The 25,265-nt window shown below is 42.2% G+C and overlaps 1 protein-coding gene across 1 annotated transcript in view; it reads left to right on the top strand.

Annotated features, from left to right (window-relative positions):
- TGFA (transforming growth factor alpha) overlaps positions 1-25,265 on the top strand; it is a 51,934-nt gene that overhangs the window by 5,024 nt on the left and 21,645 nt on the right. Inside the window, exon 2 of the mRNA XM_072148857.1 lies at positions 17,785-17,844. Within this exon, the coding sequence (XP_072004958.1) occupies positions 17,785-17,844 (60 nt within the window). The remainder of the gene's footprint in view (positions 1-17,784; positions 17,845-25,265) is intronic.

The following is a 25,265-nucleotide window of genomic DNA, read 5'->3' as shown; positions in this document are numbered from 1 at the left end:
TCTTGTTCATTGAAATAAGCTACAATCCTGGAATCCATGGGTTTCAGGCTGAACACTGCAGCTGTAAATCAGAGTATAGTTCAGCTCAATGCAGAGAGCTACGGACACAGCAGTGAGGCCTCCAGTGCACTGGAAGAAGCTACAATCGTTAATAAAAATGCATTTTCACAGTCCTTCTACTGTGCTCTGAGTAAACACTTCAACAGGTTTCCGGTTAAACACAGCTGTATAGTGCATTGTATAGTGCAGCTCGATGCAGACAGCTAAGAGCACAGCATTGCTGTCTCTAGTGCACTGAAAAAAATACAATTTTTCATTGTGTTGCTGCAACTTACACAAAGTTAAACAAGAAACAAAGAAGCCGTTCTAGCCCCAATACGGGTGCAAGCTTTAACAGACCTGACCCAAAGGGCACTGCAAAATAATCCAACCCTACTCCATGAAAACAGCGCTCCAGCATTATCTTGATGACAGATTGTTTTTTATTCTCCCATATTAAAAGATACATTTAAGTTCCTCATTTGAGCTTAAAAATATCTCCAATGAGGAGACGAATCATTGTATCTTATTCTATGTGTGAATAAAAAAGCACTTTATTGCCAAGATAACGCTGGAACGCTGCTCTGAAGGAGTTTGGTTGGATTAGTAAAAACAGCTGCTAGACTCCCTTTAAGATGGGGTATATGTAGGCACGTGCTGATAATAATTCCTTTATTTATATAGCGCACGCACATTACGCAGCTACACAGAGCTTGCCAAATCATTCCCTGTCCCCAATGGGGCTCACAATCTAATCAACCTACCAGTATGTTTTGGAGTGTGGGAGGAAACCGGAGGACCCGGAAGAAACCCACATAAACATGAAGCATGAGCACTATGTTATGGATGCCATGTGGGTACAGGGGCACCACTACATCTTATACTACTCCACCCTATAAAGTCTGAACGTTTCCTAGAGTCAGGCAGGAATAGCAGCAATGTAATGTGTAGGGGCAGCCTTAGGGTTAAGGTTTGGATGAGAAGTTGTATTACTGGTCATTAATTGCTCTTGTAATCTCAGTAAAGTGACTGCTTATTTTACTACCCGGCCTGCAGCTCCTACCTTCAATGAATAATGATACTCCACCTGGAAATCTCATAATAATCCCAGTAATGATTTTTGTACTTCCCAGATGAGTAAGAATGAACATAATTGGGTGCAATGTCATAAAAAGTCTCATGATACCCTGGAAAATTATAACAGCGCACATCCTCCTCCAGGGCCGGTGCTAGCACTGGACATAGGACCATTAAACCGGGCCCAGAGCTGCTGGGGGGGCCACATAAGACTGTACATAAGGAATCCTTGGGATTGAGGGGGCTGCATCTAATGAATCCATAGGGTGTGTGGGGGGCTTATATAAAATAACCATTAGGGGCCAAGGGGGATCTGTATCTAATGAATCCATAGGGGGTGAGGGGGGCTTTATCTAATGAATCCATAGGGGGCAAAGGGGGGGCTGTATCTAATGAATCCATAGGGGGTGAGCGGGGCTGTATCTAATGAATCCATAGGGGTGAAGGGGGCTGTATCTAATTAATCCATTGGGGGTGAGGGATGCTTAAATAAAATAACCATGAGCTGTTTTGTATGATAAACTAGGGAATATTTTAGGGAACAGGAGGCTGTTTTGGTTTCTGAATTTTTAATGCCGCCACATTAGTTTACTGCAAAGGGGCCCACTGAGGCTCTGTCGCCCAGGGGCCTACTGAAACCTGGAGCCGACCCTGTCTTCCCCCATCAACCACCAGCTAATTTTGTACTGGGAAACATAACACTTCTATTTCCTTGGTGGCATCTCCCGGTGACTCAGAGAAAGGATGACAGGAGAGGTGCGGCTCCTTCTCTCTTGTTTGTTTTTTAATTCGGTGATATTAAAACCAGCAATCATCCTGGAGAGGAAATTAACCCCTGACCTTCTGCAGCTACCTGTAAGCATTAACCATATAAATTCCCTGGCCCTCACGCTGTGGTCAAAAAGGGTCAGGTGGCATTAGATTTGCAATCCGTAACACAAGCATATGCACCTTTTGTGCATGTTTCCTGGATAGATAGAAGCTAAACGCTTAGTTCGGTATGATCCTGGGTTCTGGGTGTAACATATGGATACAGACAATTCAATATGGCTACCATGTCTGACCTTACGTAGTGCTCAGAATACCTGTATAGGACACTATCCATCTACAGATAAGCAATACCGAGTGAGATACTTGTCGATTTTTATTACAGTGTAAAACTTAATTAAAGGTAATACTATGCGGTGGGGTTGTTCAGTGCACAGATCATGAGATTATACCCCAAATGAACAGATTAGCCAGTGGCTCATATGCCTGCTGCTCTATTCATGTCTTTGACATTGACGGAGATAGCTGAACGCAGTAACCGGGTACTTCCATTAGTACCATAGACAGTGAATGGGGTCCACATGTCTAACAGGACATCCCATTTATTTGTTGTACAACAGACCCTCAGAGGTCCCACCGATCAGCAAGTCATCCACTATCCTATGGATTTTGTAACTGGACAATGGGGCACATTTACTAAGGGTCCGAACACCGCATTTCCGTCGGGTTTCCCAACTTTTTACCGTTTTGCCCTGAATTGCCCCGGGTTTTTGGCATATCGGCGCCGGCTTGCATGCGACACAAATCGGGGGGCGTGGACGTTGGACAAACTGACTGATTTGGAAAAACCGTAAGATGTCGTAATCTTACGTGTCGTGTTGTGTCGCAAGATTAGCACTCACATGCACCGGGAAGAAGAAGGTGAACTCCGGTGGACCTCAGCGGGGGAAGTGATAGGTGCAGGAAATTGGACGCACAATCTTAGTGAATCGCGGCAGCTCCGAATCCTCGTCGGACAACGCACCTCGGGGATCGCGACGGGATGGGTAAGTAAATGTGCCCCAATATTTTAAATCACTAGATAATCCTCTGTGTCAATGTGAAATGCTGGGGAATTTCAGCTCTGAAGCCTGCAGAAGTAAGAGTGCAGCTCCGGAGTGGAAGAGATGCTGTAATTCAAGTTCAGATTGAGATAAGTAATACCGTGTATTCATATCTCTCGATGTACGGCCCACCTTTACTAAAGTTTTCTGACGGACTTTGCACGTTATTTCATGTGCACATGTATTTAAGAAGTGTCTGCACCACATAAGTGTTGCACACAACCCTTTCGTGTTGCGGTTGCACTATTCTTCGTGCGAAACAACTTTTGCCACTGAAACTTGGCTTTACTCCCTGCCATAATATACTGGTGACAAGAGGCGAGTTACTAAGTGGCGACACTTTGGATTATTAAAGTTCTTAAAGAAACTTCTATTTATTGAATGTAATATACCGTGCTGTAAGTTTGGTTGGGAGCTACACTTCACTAGAAGTCTTCTAAAGCAAAGAACCACTACTTATAGGGGCAACCACAGGTGGATCATGACTGCCATGGGCCCTGGGCTGTATGAATATTATAGGCTCTACAAGTCTGGAAGTCACTTCCTACATATGGTACTAGAATCAGCTTCATGATGTATGGAGGATGCGTCCCTTCTGCCTGCTTTTAATCTTCAGTCTCAGGACCTTAGTAGGACCTTTAATGGTCCTGAAATGGCTCTAGTGTACATGTGTATTGCGAGCAGGAACAGATGTACAAGGATTTCATTGGTCTTTCTGAGTATAAAATTGGGGTGTTTGGGTGGCCATGGGCCCTGGGCTACCGCCCATATTATAATCCACTACTGGGGGAAACCCACTTCATAATACATCTCTAAACAATACCATGATGTGAGACCAATGTACGTTATAAAAGATAAGCAATGGTGCCTCCAATAATAACCTTTTTAATGTAAAACTTCAGGACTCCTTTCATTCAAAGATAGGGATGTTATATGCTTGAGATACAGAAAAGCCGCAACCTTGTTTTGGTTACATATGAAAGGCTATTCCATCCAAACCCCCATACAAATGTGCAGCCGAGTGTGCATGTGTTCTCAATAGAGAGAGGAAGAAGTAGCTGTATCTACTTTTGAGGGAGAATCCAAATACCTCCATACTGAAATTTTCTGGTTCAAATAACATTCATCAGTGTATGGACACATCTGGACTCAAAAAATAGACAACATATTTAACCAGCTTTTGCTCCCCATTTCCGCAGACCAGCCCCCCACATTGCTTTGTGTAGACTGGCTGTGGATCCAATGACCCTTGCGGCCGACCAGTGGTGTCTGGAACATGAATGGTGACACTGAACGTCATTGTTCCCCCTTATGTGACCTTTGGGGCCACATATCGGCTATTTTATTTATTTTTATCATCCGCCTGCCCCTTTAAAGGAAATCAAAATCAAGCATGATAAACTGGGGACACCAGAAAGTATCAGGACACCGTGGGAGGGGGTAAGTGTCCCTGGCTTGTTTTCCTTTACGAATAGATCATCAATTTGTAATCAATACGTGTCCACCCCCCCGAATGGGTTATGGCCCTGAATAGACATAAAAGGACTCCTTCTGCTTAAAGGAGCTTTTTCCTTTTTGGGATGAGGAGTTCATCTCAACTGATCACTTGATAAACTTTTCAGTATATGTTTAGCATAGCCGAATTCTTCTCCTTTGATAAATGATGAGGATTGGTGTATAGTGTGCAGGATGTTGGACTGTGTGCGTGTTTGGTCCTGTATGAATATCTTCACTACCCACAGATTTTTGGTCACTAAATGTACAACATTTGTGCCCCCCCTTCCCTCCTTCCTTGAAGTCCAGGGATAGTTCCAGGTTTTTGTGAATTGCTTGGTATCACTTTACATCTCTGAGTCTTATAATGTAATGTACATGAGGAAGGAACCATTGAGAACCATACAATGGGCCTTGGCGTAATGATACCTAGTCATTGTATGGCGCCTCTCCTGAGGGCTACCGAATATTATATTGTAAGGCATTTCCTGGTGTGACAGGACTATATATTATCTAAAAGTATCTAAAAAGAACCTATCAGCCTCCCAATGATATGTACTTTTCTGAAAATATTCTTGGTATTTTTTGATACAGGTTACAATAACATACCAGTAGCTGTTGTACATAAGAGGCACATTATTGGCTTTATAATAGGAAACACAACATAGTGTGGGGTCAGTGATCCGAAAAACACCACCAGGAACCAATGGCACCCAGCCCATTCATTATATTACAGCTCACCTGGTAAATCCTCTACCTGTCCAATGAGGACATCATTTGTAGTAAATCCTATAGTAGCTGAGGCCAGTGATTGGTTACAGCAGTCACATGTAGCAGCTCGGAAACAGTGTAGGATTTCCCACATGAATTGTTTTTTTTTTCAACACATTTCCAACTTTCAGGGTTTTTAGCAGTTTTTATGGATTAACTCAAAAATTCAGTCACAAATGTATAAGACTTTCCAGACAGTAGTACAGGCGGTCCCCTACTTAAGGACACCTGACTTACAGACGGCCCCTAGTTACAGACGGACGGTGAAGCTCTCTGGATATTACTATAGTCCCAGATGGCAATAGTCAGCTTAAAAGTGTTTTTAATGAAACTTTATTTATAATTCTTGGTCCCATTATATCAAAAAAGTTTGAAACTTTAATTGTCACTTGGGCAAAAAAAAATAATTTGTCTGGAGCTACAATTATAAAATATACAATTTTGACTTACATACAAATTCAACCTAAGAACAAACCTATGGACCCTATCTTGTACGTAACCCGGGGACTGCCTGTAGTTTCTCAGCTAGAGCATTTTAACACTTCCTGGTATCGTGTTTTAGGGCACCTTGTAAAAACTGCAACATTTTGCAATGGTTTTGTGAACGCTGAGGCAGGTAATGCAAACTAACTACAAAGAGAGAAAGAACATACAAGCTGCAGACCACTGATAGGAATATGGAAATTATCTACAATTGTACACCTCTCTGTGTAGCCATGTACACAGGGTCGGCTCCAGGTTTCAGTAGGCCCCTGAGCGACGGTGGGCCCCTTTGCAATGAACTCACATGGCGGCATTAAAAATTCCAAAACTAAAACAGTCTCCTGTTATCTGAAATATTCCCTAATCATACCAATCGGCCCCCGCATGGTTATTTTATATACAGCCCCACATGGTTATTTTATATACAGCCCCACATGGCTATTTTATATAAAGCCCTCCTCATCCCTTATGGAATTATTAGATACAGCCCCCCTGACCTCCATGGATTCCTTATGTACAGCTCTGGGCCCCGGCACTTGCCCAGGTATGCGCTGCACCGGACCTTCTTGTACAGTATTATATTGTAATTGTAACATTGTTGTTTTTCTCAAAAACTAACTATTAGAAGCAAAAAGAAGAACAGATTCTGTTTCAGGAGGTACACGCCAGTATGTATGTGTGCTTGGTTTACAGGTGTTTCATCCGTGTGGTAAATTTCCTTCAAATCTATGGCTAGCTTTTAAAACTTTGGAGATTGAGTTTCTCTGCCCGTAGCTCAGTTACATACAGGATCACTACCCCACATTTTATGAAAGAATAGTCCTTTTTTTTACCATCTTATAACACGGCATAAAACGAGTGACGCGCACCAGCAGATGTTAGGGTTTTATAGGACCGGCCCAGTAAAATGTGAAAGCGCCTGTAATGTGTGAGTGTCAGCTAATATCCCAGTCAGGCAGAGTCCCTCCCAAGGTTTAGAGAAGTCATGATAATGGTATGTTTATTATGTTCAGGTGACTGGAGAACATAAAAATGTATATTACGGTGTGTATATATATATACATAGCTAAACAGTCTTGTATGACTCTCCTGGAATACCAATACAATGGTGTTATTGGAGGCCTGTTAAATATTTAGAGATTTTTGTGTAAAATTATATTATAGTCCACCCATTAGTTACACATGCTGGAGGCAGCCATTTACTCAGCCTAGTTAGTATTAGTGGAACAATGGCTGACAATCCCAAATAGGGCTGCCAACTCTGCCACTCAAAAATACCATGGGGCGGAACTAAAATGTCCCTACCTCAATGGGTTTTGGGACATAATGGGCGAACACATCAGAATAATGACTTTGAAAGGAGGAAGAAAAAGATATAGGAACATATAGCTTTTGGTTATCGGGGCAGGTATTCTCTCCGTGTTTGCGTGGGTTTCCTCTGGGTCCTCCGGTTTCCTCCCACACTCCTAAACATACTGGTAGGTTGATTAGATTGTGAGCCTCATTGGGACAAGGACTGATTTGGCAAACTCTGTGCACCGCTGCATAATCTGTGTGCTCTTTATAAATAAAGGAATTGTTATTATTAGGTATTGTGGTGCATTGTTAGTGACAGTGAGGCCTTCTGTATTGATGAGCTAAAAGCTTATGGGAAAAGACACCGCCTATATTGGAAGGCTCCTTTAAGCTATTCCAATATGACGGGTTTGACTCACAATGGCGGCAATATTCATGTAACCTGTTAAGCTTTTCTCCTAGTGATGCAACATTCATCATGAACCCATAGTCTGTGAGTCCAGTGGATTGATGAGTACACAGCATATCTTCTTGGGAACGGGAAATATTCTGTGACAAATCTAGACCTGTCTACCCCTCGTTGACTTGCGAAAGATGGAATGTATTCATGGTGGTGACATAATGGCCGTTCCCACATGACCCAACTTTCCTCGGAACAGACGAATGTGCGGAATAGAATACGGTTGAATACATAATGACTGATAGATTTTTTTTTGTAGGAAATGTGTTTTTCCGTGTAAGTGGATACAGAGTATAGCAGTAATAGCAGTAATTTCAGGCTGCTGGCTCATGCGTTCTCCTGCTGAGCCGGGTGGGAATGTCTCACCTAGACTTGTGCATTCCTCTGATAGCAGTTTCTCACAGGTTTCTCTGTCCTGGAAGCACGTGGCTGGGAGGCGGTCAGGGAGACAATGTTTAGTGACAACTCCCCTCTTTGGGAATGAGAGCAGAGGGCGGTGTATCTGGCTTGAGTCACCGGTGGGAGTGGACTGTCTGCAGAACCGTGTCCAGGTCCCACACCTTACAGCTCATGGCGGTGACATGAGAGGTGCTATACAAAGTAACCTGTTTAGTATTGAGCACAACAAGGATACAAAGGTCAGCGAAGAGACGCTCCGCTGTTACTTTGTAGTCAATACGTAGTATTTATAGACAGAGTGAAATTGACCTTTATGTTGTTTTAGTTGCTGTCACATCACTTTTCTTGCACATCGGGGTGTGTAGTGATCATAGACCGTTCATTCAAGAGGCAGAACATAGTCCAAAGTGAAATCACTCATTTACTACTTTATGCCATGCACAGGAATCGTTGTGGACTTGGAGTCAAAACTAGAAGTCAATTACCAATAAGAAAATTACGATCTTACCTTTATACGTTCTATTTTATTATGACATTGGAGGAGACTTTTTATAGGTAAATGTGTGAGATTTTACATGAAATAGGGAATTCTATAAGGGATATTTTATACCCTACCTGAACCTGAGGGTTCCCTTTAAGTTTAGAGGTGACTCATGATTTGACTGCTTATCGCATATGATATGATAAATGTACACTTTCCATAAATTCTAGGGAAGCAGGTGACCCCCTAATACTATATTGGCTACCTCTCGGCTGGGTAGGACTGACAAAAGGCCATTTGTGGGCCACAGTTTTCCTAGAGTCTTAGCGGTAAACAGTACATACATCACAAATATAAAAGATGACTGTAAGGGAGGAAATTCATTCAAGCCAAGACGTCTAGTTTTCTGTTTGTGAAATGAGAGTTAAAAGACTTCTAAGTAAATCCTCAAAGTGTTCCAGCTCTGTCCAGATTGTATACAGTGTCCTATCTGCAGGCAGCATGTTATAGAGAAGGAGGAGCTGAGCAGATTGTACATAGTGTCCTATCTGCAGGCAGCATGTTATAGAGCAGGAGGAGCTGAGCAGATTGTACATAGTGTCCTATCTACAGGCAGCATGTTATAGAGCAGGAGGAGCTGAGCAGATTGTACATAGTGTCCTACCTGCAGGCAGCATGTTTTAGAGCAGGGGGGAGCTGAGCAGATTGTACATAGTGTCCTATCTACAGGCAGCATGTTATAGAGAAGGAGGAGGTGAGCAGATTGTACATAGTGTCCTATCTACAGGCAGCATGTTATAGAGCAGGGGGGAGCTGAGCAGATTGTACATAGTGTCCTATCTGCAGGCAGCATGTTATAGAGCAGGGGGGAGCTGAGCAGATTGTACATAGTGTCCTATCTGCAGGCAGCAGGTTATAGAGCAAGGGGAACTGAGCAGATTGTTCACAGTGTCCTATCTGCAGGCAGCATGTTATAGAGCAGGGGGGAGCTGAGCAGATTGTACATAGCGTCCTATCTGCAGGCAGCATGTTATAGAGCAGGGAAACAGTTTGTAAATTAGTGATTGGAATTCTGGCTTTTATTAGTGATCTGTATCATTAGGCTCCGCTCACTAATAAGAGCCGAGTCTTCTGGCTCCTGAACTGCTCCATATTAAATATATTATAGTTAGCCTCAGTCCAGCAAGTCACTAACACCACACCACTTTTAACCCAATTTTATTGATTTAAAGAGGGCGTGGTGAGCCTATTAGGGGCAGCGTTAAGTGAGTCATCTGCCTGAAGATAGGGCACTGTGTACAATCTGCTCAGCTCCTCCTGCTCTATAACAAACTACCTGCAGATAGGACACTATGTACAATCTGCTCAACTCCTTCTGCTCTATAACATGCTGCCTGCAGTAGTGATAGGAATTCCGTCTCTTCTTAGTGATCTGGGTCATTAGGTTCAGCTCACTAAGAAGAGCCGGCTCTTCCGGCTCCTGAACGGTTTCCTATATTCCCGATATTTCCGGGTTAAAGGGGGCGTGGTGAGCCATTTAGGGGCGGGGTTTTAGTTCACATGAATGAGCTGGTTTTTTGTGCCGGCTTGTTCGCGAACGACCCATCACTAGCCTGCAGATAGGATACTGTTCAAATGTGCTCTGCTCCTGCTGCTTTATAACATGCTGCCCATAGATAAGGCATATATAAGATTATCGACAACCTACCAGGTTCCTTTAAAAGTGGGTGTTTGATGACTAAACATCATTTTTTATGGAGATTCATATCCTGTATGGATTAGTTTGGGTCTTATGGGTGCTTTCTGCGTGTTACTGGTAAACCATTGATTTTGCTATTTGTCTTTGTAAACCTTTGTTATATTCTGTGATTATCTAAGAAAGTACATCACACTGACAGATCCCATTTGGAGACAGTTTATTACATCAGGAGACAGGCCAGCTAGATGGTCAAGCAAGTGAGATTAATTTCTCTGCTGTCTCTTTAAATTGCAGATCTGATGCTACTACACGTGATACCTGTCAAATAATTGCTACCTTTCATGGCATTTGATCTGAGACTGTGGAATGTTATCTGTCAAGCTTGTTAGACAGAATTTCATACATGCAAATTATAGTCGGTGTTTTGCTGTCACTCATCTTCTGAATGCATGGCCTGGAATTCAACGGGAAAATTGCCTGTACATAATATTAGGGAAGAGCTGTGTGTGCGACATTGGCTGGATTGTCTCCAGAGTAAACTAGATCAGAGGACGGGAGCTTAGCGACTTTCCGAAATTGCAGGTGATTTTCCTTCATAAAAACAGTCATTACATCTGTGAGACTGCCAACTTTTCCTTGGATCATCATAAACTGGGACGGGTGGATAGCACTGAAGAGATGCTGTGATTGATGAAGGACGAATGGCTTACTTTTGGTACTTGGCTAGAATTAGATGTTTTGCTGGACTAAGATCAAATTGAGCAAATCAGATCGATTACATATAATAAGTGTTAAATGGAACCTGTCATCAGAAATGGACCTAATAAACCATTGCCAGAATATTGTCAAGCAGCAGAACACCTTCCAGTTATTGTTTCTTTCATGGTCCAGGGTGGTGGCATCAACCAGAAAATCAACTTTGAAGCGATGTGTGAATTGGTTGTATAAAGTCAAGGAGTAGGAGAGTTTGACACTGAAGTCAAGGAAGGGAGCTCAGAACGCCTTCTCCTCTGTGATCAATTACATTAAAGGAGGCTTTCTGAGGAACAGAAACCGCTTGACTTCAGTGTTAAAATCTCCGCCTCCTTGACTTTATGCAACCAATGTACATTTCACTTCAAAGTTGATTTTCTGGATGATGCCACCACACTGGGTCATGAAAGAAACATGATGAGATGGTGGGAATCTGATGTATGCCTGAACCCAATGGGGGTCATTTACTAAGGGCCCGATTCGCGTTTTCCCGACGTGTTACCCGAATATTTCCGATTTGCGCCAATTTTCCCTGAATTGCCCCGGGATTTTGGCGCACACGATCGGTTTGTGGCGCATCGGCGCTGGCATGCACGCGACGGAAATCGGGGGCGTGGCCGTCGGAAAACCCGACGGATTCGGAAAAACTGCCGCATTTAAAAAAAAAATTGGTCGCACGGGTCATACCCACATGCACCACGATGAAGATGATTAACTCCGGGGCACCTCGGCGGACTTCGGTGCAGCAGTGACACCTGGTGGACATCGGGCGCAGGACCTTCATGAATCACCGGAAGACCCGAACACTCGTCGGAGAAGCCACCGCCGGAATGCGAATGGACCGGGTAAGTAAATGTGCCCCAATGGGTTCAGAAGATGTGCACACTTAGCTTTGTGTTGTCTGTACAAAGCCCTACATTATTACCTTAGGCACCGTCCAAGGTTTTCTCTATCTCTTCTTCACTGAGCTATAACCAGGCCTTGTTATCGATGGCCATGACAATACAGTCCTGGCGAAAGCAGAGGCCACGCTCAAGAGCTGAACATTGGAGCTTGATGTCAGATCTAATATTAAAGGGTATGGCCATGCTTTTTGTAATGTACTTGTAGGTACTTAAAATTTTTGCTCTGCTTTTTTGATATGTAAAGTGAAGCCTCCTGTCTTTTGCCTCATCATCCAGACATCCTGTCCATAAAATGGCCTCAGATGGAGGGTCATGTGATCTCTGCCAATGAGCAATCACCCTGCCATGACCTTATGATAGTATTTATCAGATTAAGGTCCTGGCAAGGCAGTTGTTATCATCACATGACCCTCCATCTGCAGCCATTTTATGGTCAGGAATCTCTGGCTGATGAGGTAAAAGACCGGAGGCTTCACTTTACATATCAAAAAAGCGGAGCAGAACAATTAATAGATGTATATTGGTAAATTATCTAATAGCCTGCCCCCCATACTTACACACACATTACAAAAAGCATGAGGTCAAGTTGCCAACCCCTTTAATGACCTTTCCTAAGGGTAGGATTGAAGGGTTGAAGACCACCATAAACTTCTTTTCTTCTTCCAACTACAGATCATATGATAATGATGCCTAATCGGTTATTTGTGAATCTACCCATAAATGACTGGCACCAAACTCAGCACCAACAGATACTTTTGAGGGTCTTTAATACTGTGGTGGAATGGCCCCACCATACATTCGAGTACTAGTAAGAAGACTTGCATCTTTCTTATGCAGTGTCCCTGGGAACATAATGCACATTATGTAATACGTACAATCTGGGATTAAGCTGGTATTTAAAAACTAGTTTCTCTACTATGTAAATGAATGGGATACTTCTGAGAATTACAGCGTTAAAAGTGACCTTACCTTTAACAGTCAGGTAATGACTTAGCTATAAAGCTGCTCACTCATCGCCTATATAACTAAAAAAAATATGGATCCCTTCCAACCTGTGAAAGAGTTAAATCACATCACCTAAATCTATATGATTTTTTTTTTTTTTGGATGCAGCCTACTGCGTTGCGCTTGCACTCAAAACATACCCGTCAAGAGACATAAACTTCTTCACAACTTGGCACAAGCCAGGTCCAACCACTTCAAAGGCGCGGAGCAGAAGCCCTGAGCCACCTCTCCAGCAGTTACATGCAGCACAAGTAAACCAGGACCTTTCTCCTTCTCCTGTTTGGCTTGGCTAATGGTGGCAATGTAATTAGCTGAAGGAGACGGTGGAAGAAAAATGATCGCTCCATGGAGTTAGTTTTACCTGATGAAATAAAATGAGCACATTAAGGGAATCGTTCACTCGGAAGGAGACATTTGGCACAACATTAGGGAGGTGTATATCTATAGCCTGTGAATGGAAGTTCAAAAATTTGGGAAAGAGATTTCAGAAATTGGATCAGCAGCGGTGTTAGTTTTTTAGTAGATTTCAAGGCAACTGAAAATAAGCCATTTGCCTGAATCATGACCTTAAATATAACATAAGCACCTCATTGTGTGGCTAAAAACGGTCCATCTTTAGCGTAGAAGAATCTAACCAATGTTTAATGCCTTGGAGACTTAAACTTTCAAGAGCCATGTAAGAGCTATTTTTCAGGACAGATGTAACATCAGTGCCTGTTGGAGCTCTAGTGTTATCCAGTACCATCCAGTGCTGTCAACTTTGATTTTCGACTTACTTAATGTCTTTCTTGCACTAGTCTGAATTCTGCCTTATTACACTCCTGGCTGGCTTAACTTAAGTCCACTACATCCATCTGTTTCCTGGGCTGCAGATGGTTGAGCTAGTTGTGATGAGCAGATGCTTACTCCATTGACTACTGGTCCATTTTCTATTTGGGTAGAGGTTGGGGGAAGCTGATCCAATCAGGCCTACACTGGGACTCTTACATCCCATAAGAAGTTAATTTTCCCTCTTATTTGTGTTTGCTATAAGTCTTCTCTGGAGAGCATTTTCTGTATTACTTTGGGTCTTGCTGATCTTTGCTCATCTCCTTACCAGCTGTTTGATTCTTTACATGTTCTGAGTAGTCATCTTTGTTTTCTCCCATATTGGTAAAACCTTCCTGTGTTTTGTTTTGCCCTGTTTTCGTGTCTGTGTTTCATGTTGATGCAGGAAGGGAACATCGCCCAATTTTCACCTACCATCTAGGGTAGGAGTGGCAAGTAGGTAGGGACAGATGTGTGGGTTTACCGTTAGGGCTCAGCAGCTGCATCTTCCCTTACTTTTTCATTAGTTTGTACATTCAGCAGCATAAATGTAATTTAAAAAATAATAATTTGTTGGGTGGAATGGTTAAAAATCATTATTTCGTTTTTACATTATACACTACGGGGCACATTTACTAATAACAGTGCAAACTGCACTATGTATATGGATTTCTGAATTTGGCACCTTCTGCACTGCTCCGACAGAGTGCACTTTTTTGCTGCACCTCTAACATGGGCCGTGCGACACACTTCAGTCTGACTTTGCATGTTGAATCTGGGGCGCCAGAGCACCGGAAAGCCCCCTTCAGTGCAAAAATTTGTGCCGCATTAAGAATAGTGCAGCAGCAACACAAAATGGTTGCAGGAACTTCTTAAACACCTATGCAAACAGTTTGCACCTAAAGGAACAAGCAAAATCCAACAGAAAACTGGCACCGTTAGGAAATGTGCCCCTATGTCAGTGATAGCGAACCTTTTGGAGACAGAGTGCCCAGGCTACAACCAAAACCCACTTATGTTGCAAATTGCCAATAAGACAATTTAAGTAGTAACTTACTGATCCCTGCTGTATCACAGATTTTAATCATATTGGCGACCTGAGTTCACCAACACAATAGAAAGATGATGGAGAAATTGGATTGTAGCTTCCCTTCAGGGTCCCCTAAAGAGGAAGGATCAGGGGACCCAGAGCAGGAGCTTCAAAGACAATCCATCTCTGTCCACACCTTCTTGCTCCTCCTTTAGTCCTAGCAGCCAAATAGCGCTGAGCATGTAACGTATTGGATCACAGGAGGAAGCCTTGAGTCCTAGCTGGCAAATTCTGTGTTGGGGTGAAGACCTGGGTGCCCACAGAAAAGGCTCCGAGTGCCACCTGTGCCATAGGTTCACCACCACTGCCCTATGTGATAAAAATGACAATTAAAATGTGTTCCAAAGTAGTAAAAATGTGGTGCCATCTTCTGACACCAATAACTTTTGCTACCATGTTAATAATACGAATATCTAAAGTTGGACCTGAGGTTTCCACTCGGCCCCTAGCTGTCATAATAGGAGGGAACCCTGTTGCCCGGATGCTGTGGTATCTACAAAGGATGGCATATTAGAACTTAAACTATCGGGGTCAGCTATAGATCATCTCCAGCAGAAAGTTTATGTATAAACAGATATGTAAATGTAGAAAATATGATGAATAGGAGAACTTGTGTTATATGATCACTTTAAGTCCTTATATGTGCTCAGTGTTTTCTTGCATGTTAAGTGGCGTGCTTAATTATATTAATTGAGCTAACATTAGCATATTTTCAATATCTCATTAGTGTGACACAGAAGATAATTAGTAACCGACAGAGGTTTTCCCAACCGAATTCGATGCAGCGTAGATGGCTGTGTCTTCCATGTCTATGCAACTAAGTAACATAGTAATAACATCTATACGAATTCAAAAACTTGAACATGAACTTTTTCATACTACGTTTTCAGTGGTCCCAGGAATATTTGCATAGAGGCCAATGGCAGCCAGCTGTGATATGTTTAAAGGGTTAAATACAGCATTAAAAATAGGATTAAACTGCTAGCTGGGAATTTTCTTCACCTTAAGGGGAAACATCCAAACAGATTTCTTGGCGAGAGATCAAACTGTTGCCGTTTAATGTCTAGAAGGTTTAGATCGCTATGCTCGGGAGAAAAAATGAAGTTTATATTGTCCTCACCTGACTTCCTCCATTAAGACAATAGGAAATATAATTATGATTTTATGGGCTTTCTACAGATTAGCTTTGGTGGTTTGTGCATAGATCATATTATAAGATGTGTAACTTGCTAACGTATTTTGAATGAATAGGCAACATTTACCACCAAGTCACCGTAACTACTAACATGTAGAACGTGTGCAGCCTGTGGAAATGAACCCGCATGTTGATATCAACCCTAGGACTGAAAAACATTGATCCTTGCAACATAAGAAATATGATGCAAGGACTCTGTGCTGTTTTTGTAAGAACTGATATAGTTCCAGCAGTGCACAGTGCAGAGGAAGAGTCCTTGCATCATATTTCTGTCCGATGCATGCAGTCCGTTTGATCAGACCAACATACGTGTCCTTTTCCATTGTTGAAACAGCTGGCCTGGAACAGTTTTTTCCCAAAAAACCCTAAGACTAGGAATTTTTCTTCTTGAATTTTGAGTAAACCATGCTTTGTCAAGTGTCAATATATCAAAATCGGAGTGAATCTTGATTTGGACACTCCAAACACTCCACGCTCCAAAGTTATTCTTATTACAGTATTGGAAAGTTTCTTACCAAAAAGTTAATCAAAAAGTGTCCACATACCAGAAACCCATCAATGAACCGTAAACTGTGTTGAAACTTCAGATGTAAATGTTCAATATTTGTAAGTTATAAAATGGAAATTGTCCCAATTTCCAATTTCTGCACCTAGGACAATAGGTTGTCCATATATGCAGGACATGACAAGTTCTCCAATGTGTGAGGCAATCTTTGTTATCCTGACACCATGAAGAATTGCCCAACCAACTAAATGAAGAAGTTTTATATTAATCGCCCTCTGAAGAATATCAGATAAGATTGTGGTCTTCATCGCACTTGATCCATAAACTTGCTGTACAAATGTGTGATTATGGTTCTACCTTCACACAAACGTTTGGGGACGTATATATACGTCCGACGTATAGATACACATATACGTCCCCCATAGACGGCAATGGGTGCCATGAATGTAGCCTAACATTAATCAAATCTTCCTATCAACCATGTCTATTTCTCAATAAGTTTATTCTGCCTTTTATAATGATCGTTTAATTTCAGTTTTTGGCTTTTCAAAAACTTGGCTGGGAAGGTCTCGATGTAGACTGTACAAGCAACAACACAGACATCATGATGACTCCATCTTGGCATAAAGTGGAAAACAAACATTACATATTATACAGTATAAGTCCCTAGAGGGAGATTGAAGGAGCCACGTTTCACTCATCTCGGGCTTTACGTATGATAGATGACTGGTAGTAACAAACTTCACAGCTGGGTTTCCCTCCTGGGCGACCGATGCAAGTAATTTTTTAATAATGAGAATTCCTGGATTACCCCTTTGAGTTAGACAGTCTAAATATGCATGAGATTTACTATCCATGATCAACAAACAGGTGCATTTTTAAGTTTGATATTATATTTATATTATATTATATAATCTATCTATTGTTAAAGTAAATCTAACTTTATCTACAAAATAAAGCATAGCTAAACCAGGGACACTTACTCACAGATCCAACCACTGTGACTGTGGTAACTTTCTAATATTTGTTATCCATGCTCTCCTTGCTTCTAAAAATCAACTTTTAAAATGATGCTAATGAGTCTGAAGGGCTCATGGGGGGAGTTACCAGAGCCTTTCTGTGCTGTAGCTTCATAGGCTGTTGTACAGTCATGGTGCCTGGATCTACAAGTAAGTGCCCCTGGTTTATCATGTTTGATTTTGATGGTAGATTTCCTTTAACTGTAGGCAACATTTTGTATAATATAAAGAAAAGTTATTAGGAATATAAGACAATTCAATATTTGTGATTATTCAAGATATGAGGTTCTAATTTCCTCTTACTATGGTGACATTGTGTATTATCAGTAGAATGACTGGTTACGTTCTGGGATTATTGGTTGAGTGAATATGAATATCTTGGTTTGTGTACTTCCTATAATGTATATTGATTGAAGGATTTGTTCTTTCCTCTAGGTATTCTTTTAGCTGCCTGCCATGCATTGGAAAACACAACAGATACAACTACAGTTAGTGGTAAGTAACAATCCAAAATATATCTTTATAATAATTCCGCAGCGCTGCACAGAGCTTTCCAAACTGGTCCCTGTACCCAATGGGGCTCACAATCTAATCAACCTACCAGTGTGTTTTGGAGTGTGGAAGGAAACAGAAGGACCCGGAGAAAACCCACGCAAACACTGATAAAACATACAAACTGTTTGCAGATGTTGACCCTGGGACTTGAAGCCAGGTCCGCAGCGCTGCAAGGCTGTAATGCTAACCACTAAGCCACATCTTCTATGAATCTCCCTTCTATGTTTATGTATCCATTGCAGACGAGAACCTGTGTAGGATATGCCTTCAGTCCGGACACCCTTTCCATGTGGACCTATTTACTGTAAGGGTTGTGTATCTTTGTATGATTCTACAAATCATAGCAGTAAAAGTGGGATCTCTCAGGACATATCCAGTTATTTTGGACCTACACAAGGTTTTCCTCAATGCGAAAGCCACCACATCCACCATAAGTCCTTGACACGTATGTACGTGGCTCTCCCTAATCACTTCTTTAAGAGTTATGGAAAGAGCTGACCGGTCATACCAGGCAGGATGAGCCCCCCCCCCTGTTCTTCATACATGTATGGGCCCCAGAGGTGCACCCTATGTCAGGTGTTTATGGCCTATCCTTCATTCACTCACCTGTCCACACACCTGTCACTCACCTGTTGAAAAGGAAGCATTACTTGTAGACATTGGAACTTTATCTGATCTGTACCTAGAAGAGTGAGATCTCTATTCTGTTTCTCAAGAATTCAGAGCATGGGGCACGCACTAAGTATACAAATATTCAGAAGGAGCGTTCTGTGGCGACATTAGCTTTGTGTTTGATTTTCATATTCTCTACTTTTTTGTAATATACATGTATTTGTTAATGATCGTGTTGTAGTTAATAAAGCAAAAATATAATATTAATCACTTGATTAATATCAGTGGGTATCATGAAAGAAAGGTAAATTGCCTCTAACGACTAAGGTTACCCTGGTTGGGCTAGAGCCACCCTCATGTATGGTAGAATAGTTACATAAAAAATCTTTTTAAGGGAGACGCAGCAATTTAAAGGGAACCTACCACCCCGATTCTACCTATAAAGGTAGAAGGGGTGGTAGGTGGATGAATGGGACGTGAGGATAGCCCTTTTTGGGCTAATCCCCACGTCCCGGCTATCTTTTAAAAAAGTTTATTGCGGGCATATGGAAATTTATTTATGCGGCTACTGGGGCGTGGAGTAGCCGGACATAAGGCTACTAGTCGCAACTACTCCACGCCCCAGTAGCCACATTACTCCGCCTACCATTTAATCTTCGGCGCGCAGCTCCTCATAGCTGCACGCCCTCGTCCGAGTCCCACGGCTACTGCGCATGCGCAGAACCCATGCCTGTGGCTGCGCAGCCGCGGCTCCGGGGCCAGAGCTACTGCGCATGCGCAGTAGGCCGCAGATGCCGGGGGACTCGGACGAGGGTGCGCAGCTACGAGGAGCTGCACGCCGAAGATTAAATGGTAGGCGGAGTAATGTGGCTACTGGGGTGTGGAGTAGCCGCGACTAGTAGCCTCATGTCCGGCTACTCCACGCCCCAGTAGCCGCATAAATAAATTTGCATATGCCCGCAATAAACTTTTCTAAAAGATAGCCGGGACGTGAGGATTAGCCCAAAAAGGGCTATCCTCACGTCCCATTCATCCACCTACCACCCCTTCTACCTTTATAGGTAGAATCGGGGTGGTAGGTTCCCTTTAAAAGTTTATGTAGCATGTTAAAAAAGCAGGTGGAGCTGAGCAGATTGTATATAGTGTCCTATCTACAGGCAGCATGTTATAGAGCAGGAGGAGCTGAGCAGATTATGCATAGTGTCCTATTTACAAGCTGCATGTTATAGAGCAGGAGGAGTTGGAAAGATGATATAAACTGTCCTATGTGCTGGCAGCATGTTATAGAGCAGGAAGAACTAAGCAGATTATGCATAGTGTCCTATCTACAAGCTGCATGTTATAGAGCAGGAGGAGCTGAGCAGATTATGCATAGTGTCCTATCTACAAGCTGCATGTTATAGAGCAGGAGAAGCTGGGAAGATTATACATAATGTCCTATGTGCAGGTGGCAAGTTATGGAGCAGGAAGATCTGAGCAAATTATGCATAGTGTCATATCTACAAGCATCATGTTATAGGATAGGAGGATCTGATCAGATTATGCATAGTGTCTTATCTACAATCTACATGTTATAGAGCGGGAGGAGATGAGCAGATTATACATAGTATCCTATCTACAAGCAGCATGTTATAGAGCAGGAGGAGCTGGGAAGATTGCAGATAGTGTCATATCTGCAGGCAGCATGTTATAGAGCAGGAGGAGCTGAGCAGTTTATGAATAGTGTTCTGTCTACAAGTAGGATGTTATAGAGCAGGAGGCAATGAGAAGATTATGCATATTGTCATATGTGCAGGCAGCATGTTATAAATTCGGATTTGCTGTGCAGACGTGCAATCTCACAACTTTCTTCAATGCTTATTCTGATAACACCATAGTTAGTGGAAAGGGTTAAACCTAGAGCAACCACAGATTTTCACCAGTGAATTGGCAGAGCAAATAATGACAGCTACATGAAAGGCGCACTCTCATGTGAGCTTGTTCACGTGTACTTAACCAGCCAGATCTGCAAGCCTTCCCCCGACTGAGGATTTTATACGTTTTCTTTCTTTGGAGCGATTTGTCTCAGAGGACACATTGTAACTGTGTTGTTCCGTATTGACGTTCCAGCTGTATGGAACAAGTTGATCCTGTCTTCTTATATGGAGAGAATTGTACTGTATAAAACAGTGCGGCTATTTGAAAGAAGATGCTGATTTACTAAAAGTGAAATATTATTTTCACTTTTTATGTTTAATAACTATTGGAAACTGGAAAGCTGACATAGGAAATAATGGTACATAGAGTACATGCAGCTCCATATTGCTAAGCCACTCTATGTGCCACCATATGGTGCTTCATACAGGGGAATATTACTAAGGTATAACTATACAGGAGTACAGTAAGGCCCAATAGAGGTGTATGGCTCCCATATTACACATATTCTAAATTTCATCAGCTTAGATGGTACCAGAGAATTCATGAGACAGTGACCCATTTATATGTCCAACATAAAATAATTATGCTGTAGTGCTCAAAGAACGTTAGTGTTATGGTTATAGGTAGTAGTCTATTCATAAACTTGTGCCCTATAACACATATGTTGGGAAAGTTCTCTAATAATTTCCAGGGGGGAGTAATGTAAAAGGACTTTAAAGGAGAATCTACCGGGTTCTTTCACGTCGCTAAAAGCAGTTCTGCCGGAACATGACAGTGAAGAAAATTTTAGAGGGATTCTAGTAGTCTGTTCTTGGGGTAAAGATCATCAATGTTAAAGGGGTTGTCTAAGTCAAATATATTTCAGCTTGACCACAGCAAATCCTAAAAAATTCTAATCTTTAACGTACAAATCTGTTGAACTCAAAGGTCTAGAACCTGATGTAAGTCCATGTTGTGCCTATGTAGAGGTCACTACCATAGCAGAAGGATCTAAAAGAGCTCCAGTGGTGGTTACCAAGAACCTGTGGGGAGAACAGATATTTTTCTTTTTTTTTCAAATTGGACATGTCTTTTTGGGTCATCATGGTCCTCTTTAACATGTTTTTCATCTCTACAGGCAAAATTGTTGACACGGTTGGCATATCCATTGTAGACATCAGATATAGTTAAACCCCCTCTCGGAGCCACAGCAGAAAGTAAATTTTATGAGCCTTTTATAATATATATATATATATATATATATATATATATATATATATATATATTATCGAGCAACAAAGTCCTATCCATTTATTGAAATTTGGTACAAAGGAGAGTCACCAATTACTCTCATCCTATACACAATGGCCACCTATATGATGTATAGTAACCTTCACTCAGTGCGGTACATTAGCATACGCTGCCATGTTACCCATAAAACAATTTAGTGTTTGGGGATCATGAATGAATGAATCGGCTTTTAATTCTAATTTTAGATATCCCCGTAATTTGTCGAGTCTCCTTTCTCCTTCCTGCAATCATTCTTATCCCTGATAATCCTCCGCCTAAACTGATTGGAGGAATACGTGCAGTTAGTGCAAAGGAAATTATGTCTGAGGATTTCATAGAGACGGGGATAGGACGTGGCTTTATAGGAAGCTGAGGGAATTTCCAGTGCTCCATATGAAACTGTTGGTGTGTTCCAGATGGGTGATGCCGAATGTAACGCTCATAATCGCTCTCAGACCTATGACCTGGCCTGCACTCCAACTAATTCAGTAATGGAAAATTGAGTTCTGTGCAGAAAACTGGGTGGCCATCATTGTATTGTACGTCACTATGCTGATGACACATATAACTTACCAGCTGGTGGCAAAGTAAATTGCCAACTTTAGACATGACCTAATATAGTGACTGTGATCTTGTCTTTATAAGGGTTTTCTTATATGTAGGCCAATTTTGGTCCTGTTGATCGGGATTTACCCATAAAGCAAGTTACTGATAAACTTGTTCTGTAGATTTATGATTGGTGGTCCAGGTCCCATCAAACCCGCACAGACTTTTGGAGGCTACCCGGGGCGATTGAGCAGTCAAGTGTTTAGCGGAAAGCGTCTAGCAGTATTTACCTCTTCTGTCTTCTAAGGTTCTTCATACACAGCTCTCGATCAAGTCCATTGCTCCTATTTATCCCTGTGATCATGTGATCAAAAAAGTGATCATCTGGATTCTGGTCATCTGGATTCTGGGTTCTACACCCAGGACAGCCAAGACAATAACAATATTAGTGTACTTTATTCAACTGTAGTGGGGGCTGCACAAAAACCCTAGTTTCAATAGAGCAAAGTAAAGTGTAAAAAATGTTTTTTTAAATAAAGTTATGACCTTTGAGGGTACGAACGTAATAATAAGAAATAAAAGTAAAAAAACAAACTGTATACCGGTAATTTAAAAAAAATTCATAACATAATAAATCCCACCCATCCAGTAACTATAAGTTTTACCCTATGATAATAATGACAAGGTTTTTGTAAACTGCTATTATGTTTTATGAATTAACGTGAAGTCACCTTCCTGAGCTAAGACAGCCTGGCAGCTCAGAGGTTTTGTATAAAGTCCTTTCAAAGACATGATTAATGACCCTAAGCCTATTTGATGTGGTCAAAAGTGGAAAATTGGGACGTAATTGTCATGGATCAAAGCAGACAATCTGTCCCACCTAGGATCAAAGTTGAGGGTATGATATAGAATTCTATAGGATTGTACAAAAAAAAAAATATCCTCTTCAAAGTATTTCTCAGTGAATTATTAGCGTGCGGATTCACAATATTGTTACTGGTCCAGTGTGAAGTATCCTTCAATTCCTGTTATTGATAATCTATAATTTACTATTGGGTCTCTGTTGTAGGAGGGGGGGGGTCCATCATTTTACCAGTCTAAAAAGTATAATTAATCTATGACATAGCCCAAAACTATCTCAAACTATAATAGCAAGGAAGATAGAAAATGGGAGTTCTCATATCTCCATATTTGTTTTTCGGCAATGTTTTGCCTGCTTTTTGGCAATCTTCATTCATAAATTGCCCTCAGAAGATGGAGCACTTGAATTTTCTTTTCTTGCTGCATCCAAAGCATTGGCACATGGTGGCTTTCATTTTATTCCACTGTGCTGGATCTACACTGCACCCAAAAAGGCCTAACGATTCAAAAGCAGGCTGCCCACTTTCCAAAAATAATTGATATAGTTAGTGTTACAAAAAAAGTTATTGAAACGCAACAATTGCTCACAGTTTTCTAGATCTCTGCTTGCTGACATTCAACAGGAAGCTTCATTGTTTACTTCCTGTGGATAAAAATGTCTCCCTGGTCATGTGATGTCACACAGTTGCCCGGCTTGTTATATATCACACAGCTCTGATTACTGTAACAAGCCGTGCACCTGTGACATCACATCACCAGGGACCGGTCTTTTTCTACAGGAAGTAAACAATGCAACTTCCTGTTGAATGACCGCAAGCAGAGATCTAGAAACTGTGAGGAATTGATACAGAGAGAATATTGGAAAACTTTGGATAACTTTTCAAACATTATAAATTATAAAGTTTTTTTATTATGAGCCACAAGTGGTATAAAAATAACAAGCTATACTCACCTCACTCTGGTGCTCCAGTATAGTGCAACACCTCGTGTACCTGCTGGTGTCTGTATACAGAGGTGATGTACAGTCTCCAGTGCGCGCCTGCTTCATGCATTGGTTTTTGCCTGTATTTGGCTGCAATGATTGCTCACTGAAGAGGTGCTGTCACTGCTAAGCCCCTGTATACAGAGAGTGGCGGTGACAATGCACCATGTTGTCCCGGAGTGCAGAAGAGAGGTAAGTGAGTGTTTTATACTATGTTACTATACCTAGCGTCAGCTCCAGGTTTCAGTAGGCCCCTCGGCGACAGAGCCTCAGTAGGCCCTTTTGTAGTGAACTCACGTGGCAGCATTAAAGGGCACCTACCACCACAAATCTACCTATAAAGGTAGATCGGGTGGTAGGTGAATCAATGGGACGTGAGGATAGCCCTTTTAAGGGCTAATCCTCACGTCCCCGCACTGTTTTGTAAACTTTTATTACCCTAATATGTTAATTTACTTATGCGGCTACTGGGGCGTGGAGTAGCCGCATCTGAGGTTACACGAGGCGGTTACTCCACGCCCCGGTAGCCACTTTTCCCCTCCTACTCACCATGTTCGGCGCGCAGCTGCTCGTAGCTGCGCGCCCTCGTCCGCCGATCCTGCCGTCTGCGCATGCGCAGAACAGCAGGCCCCCGCCTGCGCAGCCCCGGCTTCGGAGCAGTGACCGCGCAGGCGCGGGCCTGCTGTTCTGCGCAGACGGCAGGATCGGCGAACGAGGGCGCGCAGCTACGAGCAGCTGCGCGCCGAACATGGTGAGTAGGAGGGGAAAAGTGGCTACCGGGGCGTGGAGTAGCCGCCTCGTGTAACCTCAGATGCGGCTACTCCACGCCCCAGTAGCCGCAAAAGTAAATTAACATATTAGGGTAATAAAAGTTTACAAAACAGTGCGGGGACGTGAGGATTAGCCCTTAAAAGGGCTATCCTCACGTCCCATTGATTCACCTACCACCCGATCTACCTTTATAGGTAGATTTGTGGTGGTAGGTTTCCTTTAAAGCATTAAAAATTCTGAAACTAAAAAAGTCTCCTGTTCCCTAAAATAGTGTCTATTTTATCATCACAAACATCCCCCTCATAGTTAATTAATATAAAGCCCCCTCACACCCTGTGGATTCAATAGATGTAGCACCCCTCACCCCCATGGATTCCTTGTGTACAGCCTCATGTGCCCCCCC

This window comes from Engystomops pustulosus, chromosome 4, assembly GCF_040894005.1.
Source record: "Engystomops pustulosus chromosome 4, aEngPut4.maternal, whole genome shotgun sequence".
NCBI classification, from domain to species: domain Eukaryota; kingdom Metazoa; phylum Chordata; class Amphibia; order Anura; family Leptodactylidae; genus Engystomops; species Engystomops pustulosus.
Note: the sequence above shows the minus strand (reverse complement) of the source record. Positions and strands in the feature narration are given on the sequence as shown.